At 44.0% G+C, this 20,462-nt stretch overlaps 1 protein-coding gene across 1 annotated transcript in view; it reads right to left on the bottom strand.

Moving 5' to 3' along the window:
* Nucleotides 1–88: 88 nt before the first annotated feature.
* LOC135072040 (E3 ubiquitin-protein ligase HECW2-like) overlaps nt 89–20,462 on the bottom strand; it is a 31,621-nt gene continuing 11,247 nt past the window's right edge. Inside the window, exons 2-7 of the mRNA XM_063965967.1 lie at nt 19,431–19,637; nt 14,253–14,519; nt 10,476–10,641; nt 8,988–9,200; nt 3,152–3,318; nt 89–2,252 (exon numbers count right to left, since the gene is read on the bottom strand). Of these exons, the coding sequence (XP_063822037.1) occupies nt 1,994–2,252; nt 3,152–3,318; nt 8,988–9,200; nt 10,476–10,641; nt 14,253–14,519; nt 19,431–19,637 (1,279 nt within the window). The 3' untranslated portion in view covers nt 89–1,993. The remainder of the gene's footprint in view (nt 2,253–3,151; nt 3,319–8,987; nt 9,201–10,475; nt 10,642–14,252; nt 14,520–19,430; nt 19,638–20,462) is intronic.

Genomic DNA, 20,462 nt, shown 5'->3' with positions numbered 1-20,462 from the left:
ATAATACTTATCTTTATGGGAAAATAATTGGTAACACAATCAATTACCACAAAATACATTGTGGTCAAATAAATGAAACTAATATCAGTAAGTTATAATGTATATTGACACATTTCATCACTTTCACAAAAACAAATTAAAATTTACATAATAAAACAATACATACACAAAGAATAGTTAAATGTTCAACATAATATAACTATTTACTTACAAAAATAAACATTACTTACACATAGGGTGTAAGTTATCTAAGCACAATAAATAATGTATCTACATGTCCTAACGAAATATTAATACTTTAGGGGTACTTTCAAGCTGTGTTATCTATCTTTGACATTTGTTATTTGAGATTTTGGCAGATTGCACATTGAATGTGAGAGACGGAGACTGTTGATTGTGCTACAAAGAAAGTACCCTTGTTTGTTAGATTCAATGTGTATCGTCAAAATGTAATATTTTGAGCCAGTAATATATTTACAATACAATCTTGCTATGAAGGAACATCAACATAATGTAGCTTGACCAAATTAGGATTTGAACACTCATCAACTAAATTAGTACAAACTTAGATTATAGCAGAATTATTATGTATCTGATGAAAATGTTGAGAATATATTTGGAAAGTGTTTTACTATAGCAATAAAAGTATGGTTAAAAGTAGCTGACTAGTTCTGATTGTAATTGGGAATATTTTCATAACATTCTTTAATTAAATTAATAAACATTTACAATTTGATTTTATTAAGTTCAAGTGAAGTAACACTAGTCCTTGCAACTTGATATAAATACTATTAATATCTAGGGTACTTGAAAGGTTACATAGGTACAATAACTATAAATTAGTGACGTAAAGCGTAATATCTAAATAATGGGACTCGAATCCCGATTCACAGCCACAATATACTTCACTTACAATAAAAGCGTTAATTAAAGTACAAACAGATTGTGATTTAATGTTGGGAGTGGCTCGTTTAAGTATACGTAAGGCGAAGGCATGTTGCGTCGACGCCGTTTCGTATCGAGAACATTGGCTTTGTTTGGTCGCCGGCTACACTATCAATTGACTATTATTTACATTGACACTATAAATAGTCACAATTATTTACAACTATGCATTTTAGTACATTAGCGGTGCTGCGGGCGATAACTCGACTTCTTAGTGTTTTGTTAATTCATGTATTACAATTCGAGTAGCTAATTTACGCATCGAATATAATAAAATAAATAATTGCTCTTAAATCCATGATCCGCTAATTAGGATATAAGCGGAAAGTAGCGATATTTACAAAAAGTAGTTTTTTCGGACATTTCCCTTACAATTACAATGGTCATAAACACTATTTAACATGAAGCAATAAATATCCATTTTGAAGTTTTACTTGATATTTGAACTAAATCAATGCTTTGCAAGATACTGACCTAGCTGGCATGACCGCAGCTATCAAATGTCGCTCATGACTACCCCAAATAAGATGTTTTGTCCCAGAATATCTCGCTAGGCATGCCAAGTGCTCGTTTTACATTTTTAATATTTTGGGTGTTTGTTTGAGTTCATCATCCTTATTTCATAATAACACACTTCCCTGGGTTTGAAATTTTTTTAACAAATGTAGTAAGTATTTATTAACAACTGTAAAGCGTCAATACGACATGTTTTCTACTGGACGTTAATTTTACCCAAAAACTGGTGACCTTGACATTACGTTACTAACATTGTCTTTTGACATTTCGAAGTTGATCCGGAAGTTACTAAAGTAAGAGTAAAATACGCCAGAGCTGTTCTTCGCGCCATAGCGCTTCGACGTGCGCTAGGAACGCGTTCTGTTTGATAAAGCCTATGGACATTATGATATACACGTAATGGCTGCATATGAGCGTACCTACGGCCAGCTAGTCGTTTTAATTTATCATGGTATTAGTTTAAACCTGGCAGCTTAAAAAACAGACGGTTTAAAAAAAAAACCACGGCTTCCAAGCTGCATTTAAGGACCGTCTACTCTATCCCGAAGGTGTTAGTTTCCTCGACAGCCAGCAGTAGCTTCTCATACAGCAGATGTGGCGTGGGATAAGGCGGCAGGTCGAGCCGGTTGAAGCAGGTGTGGGCTCGAGGCAGCGACTCCACGCGGCCCCAGCGCTCGATACAAAAGCGGCGCGGGCCCGTGGACCCTCGCAGGGCCGAGAAGCCCTCGTAAGGGATGGAAGATGTGCCGGTCACGAACTGGACCAGTCGCAGGCGTTGCTCGTTGGTGAACCTGGAAGATGTGGAGCGTTAATAGGTTTGTAGGTAAGTACTTATTTGTGGAAAAAGTTTTTTTTTATTTTGAGGTTGCTTGAGGACATCGAACTTAGGCACATTTCCAATTTTGTTTTTGACTCAAATGACATGGAGTGACAGATTAGAGACTTCCGTGTCTACTGCAAATATTATCAGTAGGTGCAGTATCAATATTTACGGTTTAGCGGATGGGAATTTGTATAATATTAAACTTTAATTTATGAAGTAAATCAAGATCCACAATCTCAGTTTAGCGGATGGGAATTTGTATAATATTAAACTTTAATTTATGAAGTAAATCAAGATCCACAATCTCAGTTTCATAGAAGATTGTACAGTAGTATAGTGCTCAATTTACTAATAGTTTATTGCCAGACCACGCACATAGCCTGCTGGAAAATATCGGTTTTTGTACATGCTGGAAAATACCAAATTCAGTTCTCTCAATATATTAGCCTAGGCGCAGACCACCGACTTTAGTTAGCCGATAGTTGGGCCCGATTCTAATTTGTATGTAGAATCGGCCAATATCAAATCGGTGTAATGTGCGCACTTTCATACAAATCCATACTGATCAACAGCCCGATCCAACTATCGGCCGACTAAAAGTCGGTGGTCTGCGCCTAGGTTTAAAACTCGAAAACTTAAAAGCTGTCAGGTATTGATGTAGGTTGTAGGATATGAATTCGAAACGGAACGTAAAGATGTGTGAAAGAGAAGGACGAGTGTGACGTACGACGACATAGACGGACGACGATTGTCATAAATTACTGTTTTATTATTTTCTATCTCGAGCAAATAAATACGTGGGAATTAGAACTGCATTTAAATTCCTACATTGATATCAATAAGAATACATGACACAGGGTAAGTTACCTGTCTATAGCCTGCCAGAACCACAGTATAACAGGGTGCGCGTCGTGGTACCCGCCGCGGTACTCGGTGTTGCTTCGCCAGTCGGCCACGTCGAGCTCGGGCGCGCCCGCGATCACCAGCTCCAATTCACGCGCGTCGAATGCTCCCACCAGGCGCGGGTCCACCACCTGAACGAACAAAGACCGTGGTTAGGACAACGGTATTGTAGGGACACATTGTATTTATTGTAGTCTTTAAATAGACTTCGGACGCAGGTTGGCAGTAGTAAGGACAATCTGGTCAGGTGGGGATTCTTGGATGGCTTAAACATGGAGTGCAGGTGCGGTTTTGTTCCCCAGTCGATGAAGCACCTGATATCGTGCCCTGAGTGCCCGAGCAACTGCACTTAGGAGGATTTGATGAGTGCTGCTGACAACGCCACTCTTGTGGCGGAGTTTTGGGCTGACACTGTGTAGGTTTGTTGTCGACACGAAAAGAAGAAGACATTGTATTTCGTTGAGTCTGCAATATTGTATTTCAAGCGAGTCGCATTCTGCGGCGCTCGCCAGTCGTTCTCTACATCACATAGAGTACGCCCGCTACCAAGCCACTATTCTGATTGTGATTACCTATTGTGAGAGCAAGAATATATTTCTACAGTGACCTTCGGACTTTCATTCAGTAAAAAAAGTAAAGTAACACCCAGATACAGATATAACATACATACACACAGTGTTACAGTATTTTTTACAATTAAGCTTTTACGCTTTTCATTCTAGTGAAACCTAAACTTAAGTAGCGGAGATTTTTAACTCATAAATACTCAAAAAAATTGTATTACCTACGGCCATTTTCATGTGCCCAAGTGACCCCTATGGTAACACATAACAGGAATTTTGTTTTCATAGGGATCACCACTGCATTAGCGATTGATGGTGAAAATGAAAACGGGCAATAGTCTATGGTTTTTGGATTTCGAAATGATCTCCCCCCAAATACTAGAGCTCTCTATTGTAGAAAAGTTACTAATGGGTAAGCAAAGTAAGTATTTCACAGGCTTTGTGTGACGTAACTTTAATTAAGAATTAGATAGGTACGATTGATTTGTATCAGCACTTAATAAGTTAAGGCAGATCAGAAGTTATAAGTAATTCTAAGTAAGTACTCGTTGAAGTAAATGATTTTGATGATAAATGCAGTGAAGACTACGACAACGCGATTAGTCTTCTTCATAGGCACACACGGTAGCACATCAAGAAAAACGCTGGTTTCTTATGCAGTTGCAATAAGCGGCATTTTGCTAGAAATGTATAATCTAATGTGCTCGATTGTATAAGTACATGCAGTCGCTAGGCCGACTCTGCTGGGCGCGGCTCACTTCCGCGACATCGCCGATGCGTGATAACGACGACCAATAAATATGATAACGTGCTAACATCTTAATAGCTTGTCATGATATGTGGGGGGCCATTACAGTAAGCCTTTTGGTAGTCATTTGTGACTTTATTATTTGACTTTTTTTTTTGGAAATTTTATTTCAGCGAAGTAAAAGGTCACTGACTGACTCACTCATCACGAAATCTTAGAAACCAAAAGTGCCAGGTGTCTAAAATTTTGAATGGGGTTTCCTTTCAGAACGTTGGCGCTCACTGAGACTGGATTTTGCAAAATTCAACCCAAGGGGGTAAAACTGGGTCCACGCGCACGAAGTCGAAGCCGCTAGTAAATAATAAAGATGCTAATTTGGAAAATACCTCTTAGCATACATAAATTGTAATTTAGGGAGCATCACCAAAATACCACATTAGATTTAATAGGAACAGCAAATTAATATGTAAAATTGACAACAACAAAAATTAAATAACTATTACTGAATGCACTTCCATTGGGGATCTGTCTGTTCGACATTAGAATTCAACGAGTCCCACTATCTGCCAACACTAACTACATTACGCTCGTTAACGTCGATTTTCGCAATTAAAACTAGGCGAGTGTTGATTTAAATAATAACATTGTTAGTGTAGGTCGTTTCACAAGAGCTGATGTGAAAGGTTTGAAAAGAAAGGCAATTTTACATTAAGTTTTTGTAAGCAGAATTTGAGCTAGCAGTTGCAGTCAAAAGTAATGTAGGACATTTTTAACTAGAACTTCTCAATAATTAGAGTTGTTAAATAGGTTCACGACCACACGAATCGCAGGGAGGTTATGGCATATAACACAGCAGAAGTGCCATCATCAAGGTTATCCTTATCTGACCATTAGGCTCGGTGCACACGCACGCTACGTCCTTTGGTACCGCGCACACGAAGGTGGTCGATGGTGGCCAATTTGTAACAATGTATCGGGTTGCCGCCATCGGTGGCATGTTAGGTGATTATAACACTGCGCCGCGCTCCGCCGCGGTACGCGGGACGACAGATTTAATCATTGTATGCAAGTACCTCACTTTGTATAAAAAACATGCGCGGCACAACACACTGACAACGCGTCTGCGCGCGGGATTCGTTATATGTAATCACGCGGACCGCGGCGTAGCGCGGTGCAGTGTTATAATCGTCTCACTGGCTGAAAATAGACCCTCACCTCACGGTTCGGCCACGCCTCTCTCCACGCGCCACCGGACCACCCTCTCGAGGTATTCCTTCTTGTTCCGCTCGGTGACGGCCACGTCGCGGCCTCCCGGTTTTAATGGCTGATATGGCGCAAGTACACTATGCGGAAAATTGTTCGAGACGTATAGTGTACACGCACTTCGGTTAGTTTCGCCGTGTGGCGCTCATACTTCGGTGTGCAGGCTCGCGCTTCGTCTCTGTCAATTTCTCGCTTAGAGCACTTGCGCCAATAGATAATAGACCCTTACCTCATGGAACCCTCTGACCAGCCACTCCGTCTGCTCGGCCACGCCTCTCTCCACGCGCCACCGGACCACCCTCTCGAGGTATTCCTTCTTGTTCCGCTCGGTGACGGCTACGACGCGCCCTCCCGGTTTTAATGGCTGATATGGCGCAAGTACACTATGCGGAAAATTGTTCGAGACGTATAGTGTACACGCACTTCGGTTAGTTTCGCCGTGTGGCGCTCATACTTCGGTGTGCAGGCTCGCGCTTCGTCTCTGTCAATTTCTCGCTTAGTGCACTTGCGCCAATAGATAATAGACCCTTACCTCATGGAACCCTCTGACCAGCCACTCCGTCTGCTCGGCCACGCCTCTCTCCACGCGCCACCGGACCACCCTCTCGAGGTATTCCTTCTTGTTCCGCTCGGTGACGGCCACGTCGCGGCCTCCTGGCTTCAGCTCTCTCATATCACCCAGGTGCAATAGTTACGAGGTGAAATGAAGACACTAACTATTCCGTTTAATTCACCCAGGCGAAGGTGGCGGAATCCTATGTTTAAGGTATGATGACCAAATAAAGTATCCTAAGTTTTAGCAGCAATAGTGGTACTGCCTACGGCGCGTAGATACGTACGCGTCTTTGTACGCTTGGCGTACTTCTTTCAATTGCTGTAAATAGACCCTTACCTCATGGAACCCTCTGACCAGCCACTCCGTCTGCTCGGCCACGCCTCTCTCCACGCGCCACCCTCTCGAGGTATTCCTTCTTGTTCCGCTCGGTGACGGCCACGTCGCGACCTCCTGGCTTCAGCTCTCTCATATCACCCAGGTGCAATGGTTACGAGGTGAAGTGAAGACACTAACTATTAAGTTTAATTCACCCAGGCGAAGAAGGTGGAAGAATCCCTGTTTAAGGTCTGACCTCATAAAGTAGGTACCTTAAGTTTTGCACAGCAATAGTGGTACTGTCTACGGCGCGTGGATACGTACGCGTACTTCTTTCAATTGTTGTAAATAGACCCTTACCTCATGGAACCCTCTGACCAGCCACTCCGTCTGCTCGGCCACGCCTCTCTCCACGCGCCACCGGACCACCCTCTCGAGGTATTCCTTTTTGTTCCGCTCGGTGACGGCCACGTCGCGGCCTCCTGGCTTCAGCTCTCTCATATCACCCAGGTGCAATGGTTACGAGGTGAAGTGAAGACACTAACTATTAAGTTTAATTCACCCAGGCGAAGAAGGTGGAAGAATCCCTGTTTAAGGTCTGACCTCATAAAGTAGGTACCTTAAGTTTTGCACAGCAATAGTGGTACTGTCTACGGCGCGTGGATACGTACGCGTACTTCTTTCAATTGTTGTAAATAGACCCTTACCTCATGGAACCCTCTGACCAGCCACTCCGTCTGCTCGGCCACGCCTCTCTCCACGCGCCACCGGACCACCCTCTCGAGGTATTCCTTCTTGTTCCGCTCGGTGACGGCCACGTCGCGGCCTCCCGGTTTTAATGGCTGATATGGCGCAAGTACACTATGCGGGAAATTGTTCGAGACGTATAGTGTACATGCACTTCGGTTAGTTTCGCCGTGTGGCGCTCATACTTCGTTGTGCAGGCTCGCGCTTCGTCTCTGTCAATTTCTCGCTTAGAGCACTTGCGCCAATAGATAATAGACCCTTACCTCATGGAACCCTCTGACCAGCCACTCCGTCTGCTCGGCCACGCCTCTCTCCACGCGCCACCGGACCACCCTCTCGAGGTATTCCTTCTTGTTCCGCTCGGTGACGGCCACGTCGCGGCCTCCTGGCTTCAGCTCTCTCATATCACCCAGGTGCAATAGTTCCGAGGTGAAATGAAGACACTAACTATTCCGTTTAATTTACCCAGGCGAAGAAGGTGGCGGAATCCCTATGTTTAAGGTGTGACCTCATAAAGTACCTACCTAAGTTTTGAGCAGCAATAGTGGTACTGTCTACGGCGTGTCTTTGTACGCTTGGCGTACTTCTTTCAATTGCTGTAAAAAGACCCTTACCTCATGGAACCCTCTGACCAGCCACTCCGTCTGCTCGGCCACGCCTCTCTCCACGCGCCACCGGACCACCCTCTCGAGGTATTCCTTCTTGTTCCGCTCGGTGACGGCCACGTCGCGGCCTCCTGGCTTCAGCTCTCTCATATCACCCAGGTGCAATGGTTACGAGGTGAAATGAAGACACTAACTATTCCGTTTAATTCACCCAGGCGAAGAAGGTGGAAGAATCCCTGTTTAAGGTCTGACCTCATAAAGTAGGTACCTTAAGTTTTGCACAGCAATAGTGGTACTGTCTACGGCGCGTGGATACGTACGCGTACTTCTTTCAATTGTTGTAAATAGACCCTTACCTCATGGAACCCTCTGACCAGCCACTCCGTCTGCTCGGCCACGCCTCTCTCCACGCGCCACCGGACCACCCTCTCGAGGTATTCCTTTTTGTTCCGCTCGGTGACGGCCACGTCACGGCCTCCCGGTTTTAATGGCTGATATGGCGCAAGTACACTATGCGGGAAATTGTTCGAGACGTATAGTGTACACGCACTTCGGTTAGTTTCGTCGTGTGTCGCCCATACTTCGATGTGCAGGCTCGCGCTTCGTCTCTGTCAATTTCTCGCTTAGTGCACTTGCGCCAATAGATAATAGACCCTTACCTCATGGAACCCTCTGACCAGCCACTCCGTCTGTTCCGCCACGCCTCTCTCCACGCGCCACCGGACCACTCTCTCGAGGTATTCCTTCTTGTTCCGCTCGGTGACGGCCACGTCGCGGCCTCCTGGCTTCTGCTCTCTCAAATCACCCAGGTGCAATACGAGGTGAAATGAAGACACTAACTATTACGTTTAATTCACTCAGGCGAAGAAGGTGGAGGAATCCCTATGTTTAAGGTCTGACCTCATAAAGTACCTACCTTAGTTTTGAGCAGCAATAGTGGTACTCTCTACGGCGCGTGGATACGTACGCGTACTTCTTTCAATAGCTGTAAATAGACCCTTACCTCATGGAACCCTCTGACCAGCCACTCCGTCTGCTCGGCCACGCCTCTCTCCACGCGCCATCGGACCACCCTCTCGAGGTATTCCTTCTTGTTCCGCTCGGTGACGGCCACATCACGACCTCCTGGCTTCAGCTCTCTCTCTAGCACGCGGCCGTCGGCCAGCCGTTCTGATACCGCGAAGGTTAATTCCAGGGAGGACACGCAGCGGGCTGACTGTAAGGGCAGATTAATAAGGTGAGTATTAGGGCAATAATAAGATTTTTTAGAGAAGTTGTGTGCTATTTATGGCGCACTTTCGGTAGAAGTTACAATAAAGGATTTATTTTAAGTTTTTGAAATTATTTTAGTTATGTGGCTATCAAGCAATAAAAACAAGATTGGTTTTATAAATGGCTAAAAATAGTGCCATTGTTCAACCAAAGATGTGTTGGCTGATGATAGGGGTTGCAAGTCCCGGTACTAAGGAGTGTTACTGAATTCCCGGTACCAGGTCTAAGCCAGTACCGGGAAAACCGGGAAATTCGGGAATTTCGGTACCCACGCACGTGAATGGTTATTATTTATTAAAACAAATTACCTAATTTGTACGTAATTTTAATAAAAATGTAAATAGGTTAACAAAAATATTAAACTTTTCCTGTTCAGTTCAATTGGTTTGTTACCTTAATAATAAATCAGTCCAAACAGTTACACAACACGACAAAACTAGTTATAAATGCCTATTAAAAATCATAACCGCCATATTCATAAAAAGCAACAATCGTTTAATCAACCTATTTTAGTTAAAATATGTTTTCTCACTTTCTATCAATGTCAAATACTGGCAGCGACAAGAGTTAGAGTAGGCGCACACCGTTGATTTTTAGTTGGCCGATAGTTGTGCCCGATTTTAATTTGTATGAAGAATCGGCCAAATCGAATCGGCGTAGTGTGCGCACTCCCATACATGCCCATACTGATCAACTGCCCGACTAAACTATCGGCCGACGAAAAATCAACGGTGTGCGCCTACTCTTAGGGACAAAACATAAATTAACTAAATTAGGTTTATAAAAAAACACGCTGTTGAAAGAAATAATAAGTAGTATCTAAGTACAATCAGATAAAACAATCAGTCTTCAAAGGATAGTAATGAATTAGGAACATTATTAATATTTTTTCATTTGTTGATAGTGTGTACGTAAAAAGATGATGGCATCTAGTCAAAAAATTGTTATTAAAAATAAATTATTCAAGTCCCGAAAGTACCGAAAATCCCGGGAATTGCATCGTCAGTACCGGAACTAGATAAAGGATTAGATTATCGGGAATTCCCGGGAAAAATGAGTACCGGGATTTCCCGGGAGCAAACCCTAGCTGATGAGTTGTCTAAGGAAGTTTTGTATTGCTTGATGAAATAAACATTTAATTTTGTTCTGTAAAGAAAAGGTATTTTATCCTTTTTTTGGAAAAGTATAAGCTAGCTTTCTAAGAAAATAAATGTATCACCTGCAGCCACCGTAGCGACGCCGCGAACTGCGCGTCCAAGGCATCGACGTCTTCTAAAGCTGGTGGTAGCCGCAGCAGCGCCCGGTACAAGGCGCGCGTGAACCACGCCTCCAGCAGAAAGCCATGTACCAGCGCCAAGCCTAGCACACGACCCGAGAAACGGAACCTGGAGGAAACAGTTCCTAGTTAATATAAGCTTAAAAGCCTTGCAACACTGGCGGATTGCAAACGTTTTCTGGGCGGAGCAACGGCGCCGCTCCACTTGAAATCCGCCAGTGTGGCAAGGCCCTAAGTGATACACGGCTTGAGAAAGAAGCGGAATATGGAGAACAGGATAATATGGCTTAATCACAAGTGATGCACACGGCCCCAGAAGCGGATCGGATCCTAAAGGAAACATCTCCTAGTTAATACAAAGGCAAGTAAAGTAGCCAAAGACTAATATGGATTATATGGAACATCTCTCACAAACTCAAGTGATGGACGATTTGAGGAGCGGAACCTGGACAACGGAACAGCCCCCACTTAATATAAAATCTCAAGTGATGCCAGAAAGAATATGGAAAAACGATAAGTACCCTCACTTAACACAATTCAACCATCGCGTGACCTCAAGAGCGGAACTGCGCAACGAGATAGTCTTAACACAAGCTCATCTCAAGCGTACATACTGAGAAAGAAACGAAATCCCACTTCTTACGCCCCTAGAAGTGGTACCTGCTCAAAAGACACACCAATCTTCATCACTTCGCTTCATAAATGGTGTCTATTTGGGTTTACACGACTGACTGATTATGGTTTGAAAAATATTCCTCCAAGAACTCTCACATAATTCTGAAAGAGCAGCAGAATCAGAAACTTAATGGTTTTCCATGTTTTTCTTTTTTACAAAGTAGTCGTATAAACTTGATATTTATAAATACACAAACTAAAACTTAACGGGCGTCAATATGACATGAGCCTTTAATGTAACTCTATCTAGCTTTGTCCGTTTTTTCTATCAAAACGTACGTTACGCACCAATTGAAAGTCCCAGATAGTGTTACACGATTGTTTTGGTGTTGTGTCACACAAGATGGGCAAAAAACACCACCCGAATGTTTGTCGGAACCCGAGCAATAGTATTTGTGAATATACTTGTATAATGTGCAGAAGGCTTACCCACCTCAGGCACTCAGAATGTGTTCACACTGACTTAAAGCTTAGGTAGCCCAGGTAAACAAATGTACCTAAGTATTTAATAGTAGTATAAAACAAAGTCGGTATCTTTAAAACTACGCAACGGATTTTGATGCCTTTTTTTTATTAGATAGAGTGATTAAAGAGGAAAGTTTTTAAGTTAGTATAATACATTGTACTGTACGATACGAAGCAGTTGCGGGTCGCTAGTTTTGGATAAAGTAAGCCTCAAGTAGTTGGATAGACTTATCCTGTGACATATTAGTAGCTATTTTCCGAAATACTAAGGTGTGAGTGAGCTTTCTACACCACCGTCTACTGTGGCCCGTGTAACTTGATACGACGCGCGCGCCGCCACCGGAACTGAGGCGGGTAAATATAGAACTAAAGTCGTCGCGCGCAGGCACAGTGCACTGGAAGCCCAGATTTACGGTTCCACCATATACGCGCCATAAACTGTGCATTCGGGTCACGGGAGTCTTCCTTCAGCCATAAAACAATGCTTAAAGCTCTATTTACAGCTATTTGGGACATTTATCCCCGATATGAGTAGATAGTTTAAAATATTTACTTTTTGCCATTTAGCGTAGCTTTACGTAAGACCCTTACATACCCTTACAGGGTCAATGTATGAATGCATGTATATCCTGTATGTGCTGAATATGTTAATGCAAATGAATAAATAAATAAATAACAAACAACTTGAAACATTTTCCTACCTACCTAAAATAAGTATATTTTCATGATTTAGAAATATGAGAAACATTCAATCATTCAAACATAAGATTAATTTATTTACAAAAATAAAAAGCAATAAAGTTGAGTGTTGTTTAGATAAATATACTCAATCATCGAGACAGCTTGACCCACTTCTTCTTTATAGGTCACTTTATAAAAATAAAACATACATTTGGATCTTGGAATGGATAGGTACTTATCATGATTTGAAAAATAACTCATCTTGCTTCTAAAAAGGGCCGTGCTCTTATTTTTCACTGAGTCTAAGACAATTTTGTCTCATACCACTGTTGTACACTGTGATATCTTGTAATTGGATCATCATCATTTCAGCCACAGGACGTCCACTGCTGATCATAGGCCTCCCCCAATGACTTCCATATCGCTCGATTGGTAACCTGTTTTGAGACAAATAAATACTTTCCTATCTATCTATCTTTAACTGGACAATCTTAATAGGGAGGTATTTATACAAAACTGACCTATTGAATTATCGTCGTCACAGTGCCTGTTCCCATTACATTGTTTTACAAAAACAGAAGTCGAATCTAATTAATTGCGAAGGCATGTTTAGTTTACATTCAATGATTCGCGCACAATCAACGGACGCCAAATATGGCGCGCGGTAATCGCTTCGCGGTAATATTTGTATGGAGTTTGAATTTTAATTGTGTCGTCCTTATTATAATCAGGTTCAATGGACAACGGTAGGTTTGGTAAGTGTTTGGACAAAGGGCATGAGCTGTCATGAAAGGAAAGCTTTTTGTTCAGCCCATTTAAACAGTTAGTTCAATTTGGTAGCTTTTATGGTCTGGCTGGCTCGACGCTATCACGCTATTGAGATATCTTAGACTTAAGATTCAAAGTTGGTATCATAAAGTTTTCAGCTGCTTATTAATGTTAAGCGTAGATGAAGCCAAAAGACATGCTTATATCTCTATTATCTATCTCTATTTATGTCTTTATTTTACACATGCTTATCTCTTTGGGGTTAGAGAGTCCGTTCCAAAGAAATACAGCATAGCATCAGAAGAATGCAGTATTTTAAGAGCACATATTCGTAAGTGTTTCATGAATAAGCCTAATTAAACATTTATAAACACCTACCTACAGGTCTTGAACAATACTACCATTTATTTGCGCAAATAGACTCTACCAAATAAAGAGGTGGTTGAGATTATCTTGCATGCTCATCCGATCGGCTGTATTCACACAGTTACTGCATAGCTATACAGTATACACACAATTGATCGTCCGTCCGTCGCACCGGCTAAATCACGCGGGATAATTACCCTCATTCGGAATAATAGCGATAATCAGCGCGTCACGGACTTACAATGTGCCACCGTACGTTTGCACAATCGTAATTACAACAATTTGCAACATAATCCAGGAACTGTTTACCATTCTCTATGATTTCCTAGTTCTGTCTGATGTACTGTGGTGATTTTGTTGATCACAAACTGTTTGTATGGTCGTCCTAAACGTTGCTTACATCCATTTTCGTATTACTAGAACGTTTTACACTACGCCAGCTAGTCTAGTCCCAAACTAAGAGCAGTTAGTACTTTAAGGCGGGTCCAGTCATTTGCCCGATCCGATCACCGTATCCGTATCGTCCACATATTATGCGATGATACGCGTCGACGATACGGATACGGTGATCGGATCGGGCAAATGATACATGTCTGGACCCGCCTTTACACAGTATTAACATACACTTCCATCGTAATAAAATAGTCAGAATAATACAATCAATAATCTAATCTAATCATTGTCAACCACGGCTCCAAGTCATTGACTTAAAGAATTACTGAAATAGAACTAACAGTATCAATAAAATACAAACAATGTACTCACCACTCATGATGGTTGTCCACGAAAGCCGACATCGGAGACACGTGGACCGTATAGGTATCGTTCGCAGAATACTCGAAGAGTCCGTAATACGGGTTGAACAGCTCCCTCGAGAGTAGGAAGAAGAACTCTCTGCTCGGGCCTCCGTAGTCCAGGCCTTCTTCTCCGTCCCAGAGCACGCAGAGTTTGCCCTTCTGGAGTTCTTTCTTGCCGCACGACATGATGCGCCTGAACGCGTCTTCTAAGAGGTGCTCGCGACGAATGTGGAGTCTGAAGAAGAGACAAGTATAATTAGAATCGTCCATATTTTTAACAGACTCAAAAAAAGTAGTTTCTATGTTCGACTGTATGTATTTTTAAAGTGGGTAGGGATGGTTTTTGGAAATCTTACTTCTATCTTTTGCTGATGGATAGTTGATAACTTGTATAATGAAGACATAAAAAGTTCCTTAAAAAATATTTAGATAACGGTGCGGTGCAGGTTCCTAATGTTATGACAGAGGGTGACTATAAATCACAGTCATCAAAGTGAAATTGCCCTGAAGTGATGGTTGTTTCAGCACATTTGAATTAAAATCTAAATATGGATCAGTCAAGGTAGAGCGAAGCTAAAATTAATGAAGACACAAAAAGTTCCTTAAAATTATTTAGATACAGCAGATTCCTAATGTTGTGATAGAATGTGACTATAAATATTCAGTCATTAAGAAGTAAAATTGCCCTAAAGCGAAGGTTACTTCAGCACATTCGAATTAAAATCTAAATATGGCCAGTCAAGGTAGAGGGAAGCTAAAATAGATAATGTCCATATGGCCTTTCCATGTCGTCCTTCGTGCATATTTCAAATTGTTGTCATTTCTATTGTTGTCCCGTGTCCCACACGCGAAGGGCTGAAAGCCGCCCACCCACAAAAGTGCTGTCGTCAGAGTTAATGCCGCCCGCCCTCGCACGAGTTAAACTCAAACGACCTCGTTTGCTTAGCTGGCGAAATGCAATAGAGCTTAAACAAAGGTCGGAGTAGGAATTTAAAAATTGTGGTTATAAATACTTTTAATATCAAGCGGCTATAATAAGTGTACAGTAAAAACAATTTGTGTGTAAATATTCCTATGACGTGGGTAGCGTTACAAAATATAGAGTATTTATGATGTTTTTCCATTGGTTGTGTTCGGGTTATTTGATGAGGTGCAGTCATTATTTAATTTTGATATCTATCATCAGAAGTAAATCGGACTGACAAAGCTATCCCATGCCTAAATTACACAGTATAGGCAGTATAGCATGGAACGCGTAGCACGCACAGTACCTATATTATGCATGGACCGCGCACGATAGTGTTGTGCGCGGTTTCTCCTCGAAATCTTACTAAGGGGTGACTTCGATCTGGATGTAATTGATACTGATTTCAGTCGCTTGTGGTAGAAGACGTGAACTCATACAGACTGTACTATTCTGGCAGTCTCTAGAATTTGTAGTAAATATAAGGCCCTACTACTACTAAACTGTGCGACTTCTTAAAAACCATCACCTACCTTCTGCTTGCAGTAAAAGATGTGCAGTTAAGCTAATATTCTCGCAGACGTGACTCTACCACTCTGATGGTCTGCAGAACGCGAAGTAAGTTCAAAAAAGATTTCTTTCCTTCTAGGACTTTAGTACTTGCGGAAAAAGTGAAGTCATCATCAGTAGAAAGCCTATCTGAAAGTAGGTATCTGATTCATACAGTAACTTGAGTTTCTCCTAGCCTTTGATCTGGAAGCTGAAACTTTCTCTCGAAGACGCGTCGCTGGATCTATATTAGATTAGATAGGTTGGCATTTTTAGGTAGACACTTACTTCAGCTTGCCCGGCCCCTGCCCGTAGCCCTTGCTCTCCAGCTTGCGGTATAAGGCTCATCGCGGGATCTAGGTGGTATAAAGTATAGGCCGGTAACTTTAAACAAGACTTACTTCAGCTTCCCAGGCCCCTGCCCGTAGCCCTTGTTCTCCAGCTTGCGGTAGAAGGCACATCGCGAGACCTAGGTGGTATAAAGTATAGGCCGGTAACTTTAATCAACACTTACTTCAGCTTCCCAGGCCCCTGCCCGTAGCCCTTGCTCTCCAGCTTGCGGTAGAAGGCACATCGCGGGACCTAGGTGGTATAAAGTATAGGCCGGTAACTTTAATCAACACTTACTTCAGCTTCCCAGGCCCCTGCCCGTAGCCCTTGCTCTCCAGCTTGCGGTATAAGGCACATCGCGGGACCTAGGTGGTATAAAGTATAGGCCGGTAGCTTTATCAACACTTACTTCAGCTTGCCCGGCCCCTGCCCGTAGCCCTTGCTCTCCAGCTTGCGGTAGAAGGCGCGCAGCTTGGCCTCGAAGTCGCGGCGCTGCGGCGCGGGCGCACGCGTGGTGCGCGCGGCGGCGGGCGACGCGGCGGGGGAGGGACTGAGGCCCTACTACTAGTAAACTGTGCGATTTCATAAAACCATCCCCTACCTACCTTCTGCTTGCAGTAAAAGATGTGCAGTTAAGCTAACATTCTCGCGGCTGTGACTCTAAATACCACTCTGATAGTCTGAAGAACGCGAAGTAAGTTCAAAAAAAGATTTAGTCCCTTCTAGGACTTCAGTATTTGTGGAAAAAGTCAAGTCACCATCAGCAGAAAGCCTTTTCTGAAAAGTATCTGATTCTTACAGTTACGTGAGTTTCTCCTAGCCTGTTGCCTTTGGTCTGGAAGCTGAAGATTTCGCCTGAAGGCGCATCGTTGGGTCTAGGTTAGGCCCCGCCCTTCTGGTTTGCGCAGGACTGGTAGGTTTGCAAATCGATGTATTTTCCTGATGCGAAAAAGGGTAATACTGCAATAGACACTTACTTCAGCTTGCCCGGCCCCTGCCCGTAGCCCTTGTTCTCCAGCTTGCGGTATAAGACTCATCGCGGGATCTAGGTGGTATAAAGTAAAGGCCGGTAGCTTTAATTAAGACTTACTTCAGCTTCCCAGGCCCCTGCCCGTATTCCTTGTTCTCCAGCTTGCGGTATAAGGCTCATCGCGGGATCTAGGTGGTATAAAGTAAAGGCCGGTAGCTTTAATTAAGACTTACTTCAGCTTGCCCGGCCCCTGCCCGTAGCCCTTGCTCTCCAGCTTGCGGTATAAGGCACATTGCGGACCTAGGTGGTATAAAGTATAGGTAACTTTAAACAAGACTTACTTCAGCTTGCCCGGCCCCTGCCCGTAGCCCTTGCTCTCCAGCTTGCGGTAGAAGGCATATCGCGAGACCTAGGTGGTATAAAGTATAGGCTCGTAACTTTAAACAAGACTTACTTCAGCTTGCCCGGCCCCTGCTCTCCAGCTTGCGGTAGAAGGCACATCGCGGGACCTAGGTGGTGTAAAGTACAGGCCGGTAACTTTAAACAAGACTTACTTCAGCTTGCCCGGCCCCTGCCCGTAGCCCTTGCTCTCCAGCTTGCGGTAGAAGGCGCGCAGCTTGGCCTCGAAGTCGCGGCGCTGCGGCGCGGGCGCACGCGTGGTGCGCGCGGCGGCGGGCGACGAGGCGGGGGAGGGGCTGAGGCCCTACTAAAGCCTGGTCCGTGAGCACGTAGAATTTTGTCCAATGACCCCAAGCTACCCATCCTTATCGCTCGCGCGTAATTATATTGCTGTCGCGACTGTGCGACGGGCGCCCGCAGTGAGTGTGCGTACTACTAAACTGTGCGACTCCCTAAAACCTTTTACCTACGTTCTGCTTGCAGTAAAAGACGTGCAGTTAATCTAACATTCTCGCAGCTGTGACTCTATCACTCTGATGGTCTGCAAAATGCGCAGTAAGTTCTAAAAAGATTTCGTCCCTTCTAGGACTTTAGTACTTGCGGAGAAAGTTACCATCAACAGAAAGCCTTTTCTGAAAGTGTAACTAATTCATACAGTTACGTGAGTTTTTCCTAGCCTGTTTGCCTTTGGTCTGAAGGCGCATCGTTGGGTCTAGGTTGAGCCCCGCTCTTCTGGTTTGCGCAGGATCGGTAGGTTTGCAAATCGATGTATTTTCGTGACGCAAAAAAGGGTAATATTTTAGTAGATACTTACTTCAGCTTGCCCGGCCCCTGCCCGTAGCCCTTGCTCTCCAGCTTGCGGTAGAAGGCACATCGCGAGACCTGGGTGGTATAAAGGCCGGTAACTTTATACAAGACTTACTTCAGCTTGCTCGGCCTCTGCCCGTAGACCTTGCGGTATAAGGCACATTGCGGGACCTAGGTGGTATAAAGTAAAGGCCGGTAGCTTTAATTAAGACTTACTTCAGCTTGCCCGGCCCCTGCCCGTAGCCCTTGCTCTCCAGCTTGCGGTAGAAGGCGCGCAGCTTGGCCTCGAAGTCGCGGCGCTGCGGCGCGGGCGCACGCGTGGTGCGCGCGGCGGCGGGCGAGGCGGCGGGGGAGGGACTGAGGCCCTGCTACTACTAAACTGTGCGACTTCTTAAAACTATACCCTACCTACCTTCTGCTTGCAGTAAAAGAAGTGCAGTTAAGCTAACATTCTCGCAGCTGTGACTCTAAATACCACTCTAATAGTCTGTAGGATGCGCAGTAAGTTCAACAAGACTTTCCTAGGTCTTCACGAACATGAAAAAAGTGAAGTTATCAGCAGAAAGCCTTTTCTGAAAAGTATCTGATTCTTACAGTTACGTGAGTTTCTCCTAGCCTTGCCTTTGGTCTGGAAGCTAGCTGAAGATTTCGCTAGGTTAGGTAGGCTCTTCGGGGCCGTATGGGACTGCTGGGGATGTATTTTCCTGATGCGAAAAAGGGTAATACTGCAATAGACACTGACTTCAGCTTGCCCGGCCCCTACCCGTAGCCCTTGCTCTCCAGCTTGCGGTAGAAGGCACATCGCGGGACCTAGGTGGTGTAAATTATAGGTCGGTAACTTTAAACGAGACTTACTTCAGCTTGCCCGGCCCCTGCCCGTAGCCCTTGCTCTCCAGCTTGCGGAAGAAGGCACATCGCGGGACCTAGGTGATATAAAGTATAGGCCGGTAACTTTAAACGAGACTTACTTCAGCTTGCCCTGCCCGTGAGTTTCTCCTAGCCTTGCCTTTGGTCTGGAAGCTAGCTGAAGATTTCGCTAGGCTAGGTTGGCTCTTCGGGGCTGTATGGGACTGCTGGGGATGTATTTTCCTGATGCGAAAAAGGGTAATACTGCAATAGACACTTACTTCAGCTTGCCCGGCCCCTGCCCGTAGCCCTTGCTCTCCAGCTTGCGGTAGAAGGCGCGCAGCTTGGCCTCGAAGTCGCGGCGCTGCGGCGCGGGCGCACGCGTGGTGCGCGCGGCGGCGGGCGAGGCGGCGGGGGAGGGGCTGGCCCCGCCCGCCGCGCCGCACCCGCCCGCGGGCACGTAGCTCATTATCTCCTGCTCGAACAGGCTGCGGAAGAAAGCCAAGAGTCAGGAGGCTTGAGAATTTGAGATTTAAAACGGTTGACATTTCACAATCACATGTACTTTTTTTGTAGATCCTGGCTTCAAGTTGGGTTGCCAGGTCCAAAAACAAAAAAGCCGGACTCTGTGCTTCATTTGGCCGGAATTTAACCCTAAAAGCCTACCTATGTCCGGCTTTATCCGGACGCCTGGCAAACCTAGCCACAAGGGAGTTGCTTCGGTGGGGACGAGAGGAATAGTTTCGTTGTCACATGTTTTCAAATGGGAACTCAGGTGACAAGGAGTCAGTTTGTTGAAGATTCAAATGCTTATATATATCCATTCTACGTTATTATTCACTAGTTTCAGCCTGCAGCTATTCTGACGAAGAGCTTCATGAAAATCCTAAGAAGCAATGATGGCTTTAAATGATCATGAGTTACATTGCTATTTCTGATATGATCTGTTATACCCCTCATTATGGTGTTGTAGCGCCTACTCTGTAAAACATCACTAAGTATATTATTGAATTCAGTACGAGGACTAGATATCTCTTTAGCGTGTCACGTCAATCATACAATATAAACATGTAATTGCCATGAATTATCGCTACTACTCTGTAATACCATGACATTGTTATGATTAGTGAGGTAATGATATGCTGTTGATGCGTGTCACAGTTATAATAACATTCTACATAAACAATTCATTGTAGGAAACCTAGGATTAAATCAAACACGCTGTAGCCGACAAACCACCAATGATTATTATAAATTAATTAACGAGGTTCCTTCCTACAAGGACTTTTTTCCGCGAGAACATCTTTGTTATT

This window comes from Ostrinia nubilalis, chromosome 5 (genome assembly GCF_963855985.1).
Source record: "Ostrinia nubilalis chromosome 5, ilOstNubi1.1, whole genome shotgun sequence".
Lineage (NCBI taxonomy): Eukaryota > Metazoa > Arthropoda > Insecta > Lepidoptera > Crambidae > Ostrinia > Ostrinia nubilalis.
This window is presented reverse-complemented; position numbering and strand designations above follow the sequence as displayed.